This window comes from Octodon degus, unplaced genomic scaffold (assembly GCF_000260255.1).
Source record: "Octodon degus isolate 3935 unplaced genomic scaffold, OctDeg1.0 scaffold00009, whole genome shotgun sequence".
In the NCBI taxonomy this organism is placed as follows: Eukaryota; Metazoa; Chordata; class Mammalia; order Rodentia; family Octodontidae; genus Octodon; species Octodon degus.
Window position 1 is genome coordinate 11,679,797 of NW_004524585.1, and position 2,213 is coordinate 11,682,009.

General features: G+C 38.7%; 1 protein-coding gene across 1 annotated transcript in view; it reads right to left on the bottom strand.

The window, feature by feature from the left end:
• Ube2t (ubiquitin conjugating enzyme E2 T) overlaps positions 1–2,213 on the bottom strand; it is a 5,622-nt gene that overhangs the window by 1,716 nt on the left and 1,693 nt on the right. Inside the window, exon 3 of the mRNA XM_004625355.2 lies at positions 1,515–1,585. Within this exon, the coding sequence (XP_004625412.2) occupies positions 1,515–1,585 (71 nt within the window). The remainder of the gene's footprint in view (positions 1–1,514; positions 1,586–2,213) is intronic.

A 2,213-nucleotide genomic window follows, 5' to 3' on the forward strand; every position in this document is an offset into this window, starting at 1 on the left:
AATTTTTTTTTCCTAAAAATGTTATTATAAAAATTTACAAATGATCAGAAAAGTTGAAATATAGTATGAAAACACTCATATCTATGGACTGAATGCAAGCCACTTCACTTTCTAAAATCAGCATTCATTGTATTAGAATGAGGACATTCTCCTGTTAATTGTAATACCATTATATCACTGAAAAAATTTAAAAGTAATTTCCCAATATAATTTATTATCCTAATTATCCCCCCCTCTTTTTTTTTTTTGTGGAACTGAGGATTGAACTCAGGCCCTTGTGCTTGCCAGGGAAGCGCTTATTCCACTAAGCCATCTCCCTGGCCCTTACTCCCTATTTTTTTTATAGCTGGATTTCTTAAAAAAGGATACAATTGGGCCAGGGAGATGGCTCAGTAGGATAAGCGCTTGATTGGCAAACGCAAGGATCTGAGTTCAATCCCCGGTTCTACCAAAAAAAAAAAGGATACAATTGGGCTGGCCAAATAGCTCAGCAGATTAAAGCACCTGCAAGCAGGTTCGATCCTCAGGCCTGCAGAGCTGGCCCCATCACTGGGGCACACTGAGCACAACTGAGACTGGGTGTGGTGGCGCACACCTGTAATCCCAGTTCTTGGGAGGCTGTAAACAGGTGGATCACTATAAGTCTGATCAAGTAGTGAGACCCTCATCACTTTGTAGGCCCTTTGCCTACAATAAAAAAAATAAAAATAAAAATAAAGAAAAAGGATATAATTAAGATTTATGCATGTTTAGTTATTATGTTTCTTGGTGAGACACGAACTTTGGCAAGTTCTAAGTTTATGTTTAGACTGATATGACTATTAAGCTAATCTCTCTGGATTTTAACAAGTCTGGCCAGGATATGACCTGGTAAATACCTATGTTTTAACAGTTAGATATTCATTTCATCCCTAGCCCCTTCTGCACAAAATTAAAACTTAATGATTATAGCCTTTAAGGACACTTGGAGGGGCCTTAACACTGAGATGGAAAATAGAATGGTGGCTCTTAGGGCCTGGGGGTAGAAGAGAATGGGGAATTAAAGAGTTATTATTTATTGGTTATGAAGTTGTAGTTTGGGAAGATGAAAAAGTTCTAGATAGATGAAGTGATGGTTATAAAACAATGTGAAATGTACACTCAGTGGCTAAAATGCTGACATGGCATGTATGCCTGTAATCTTAGTATTTTGGAAACTGAGGCAGGATGGTAACTTCGAGGCTAGTTAACATGGGCAACACAAGATTCTGTCTCCAAAAATAGGATAAAACAGAGAACTATTATGTACATATTGCCACAATTTAAGAGAGGAAGGCAAAGCTGAGTCATGATGTAGCCCATTATTTTAAAGGAAATTGAACCCTAGAGAGAAAATAACTTGCCAAATTAAATGATAAGAAACAGGATTAATATCCAGATCCTTTAACCCTACATTTAATCCTCATGTACCACACTGTTTTGTCTTCTGATGTGCTTTAGTTTACTACATAGGTCTAGTATCTAATTCACACTAACCTCTCAGGAATGATAACTTCTAGTTTGAAAATGCCTTTCTCATAAGGTGTGTTGGCTCCACCTAATATTTCTTAAAAGAAAAAGAAAAAGTTAAAAGGGAACCAGATGATCAGAACTAATAAATTCTATGATACTAACAGAACAACTAGGCGTATGACAATAATTCTCAAGGATTTGGTAAGTCTTTATGCAATATACTGTAATGCTAAGGGCCAGCCAAATAGCTCAGCGGATTAAAGCACCTGCAAGCAGAAGCAGGGGCTGGGGGTTCAATCCCCAGGCTCTGCCATGCCAGCCCCGCCCCTGGGGTGCTCTGAGATGGCAATTGAGACTGGGCATGTTGGCACATGTTGTGCCTGTAACCCCAGCTCTTGGGAGTCTGTAAACAGGTGGATCACTAAGAGTCTGACCTAGTAGTGAGACTCTGAACACCCTGTAGACCCTTTCCTAAAATACAAAAAAAAAAAAAAAAAAACCTCAAAAACAAACAAACAAACAAAAACAGGGAGAGAGCAATATACTATGATGCTGATATATCCTAAAGGTTGATTGGGGTCAAAGGACAAACAAAAGATCTAAATAGGGGTAGTGCTGATCGTGCTGGCACATGTCTATAATTTTAGCACTTACGAGACTGAAGCAAGAGAATCATGAGTTCAAGGCCAGTCTGGGCTACATAGTCAGACCCTGTCTCAAAC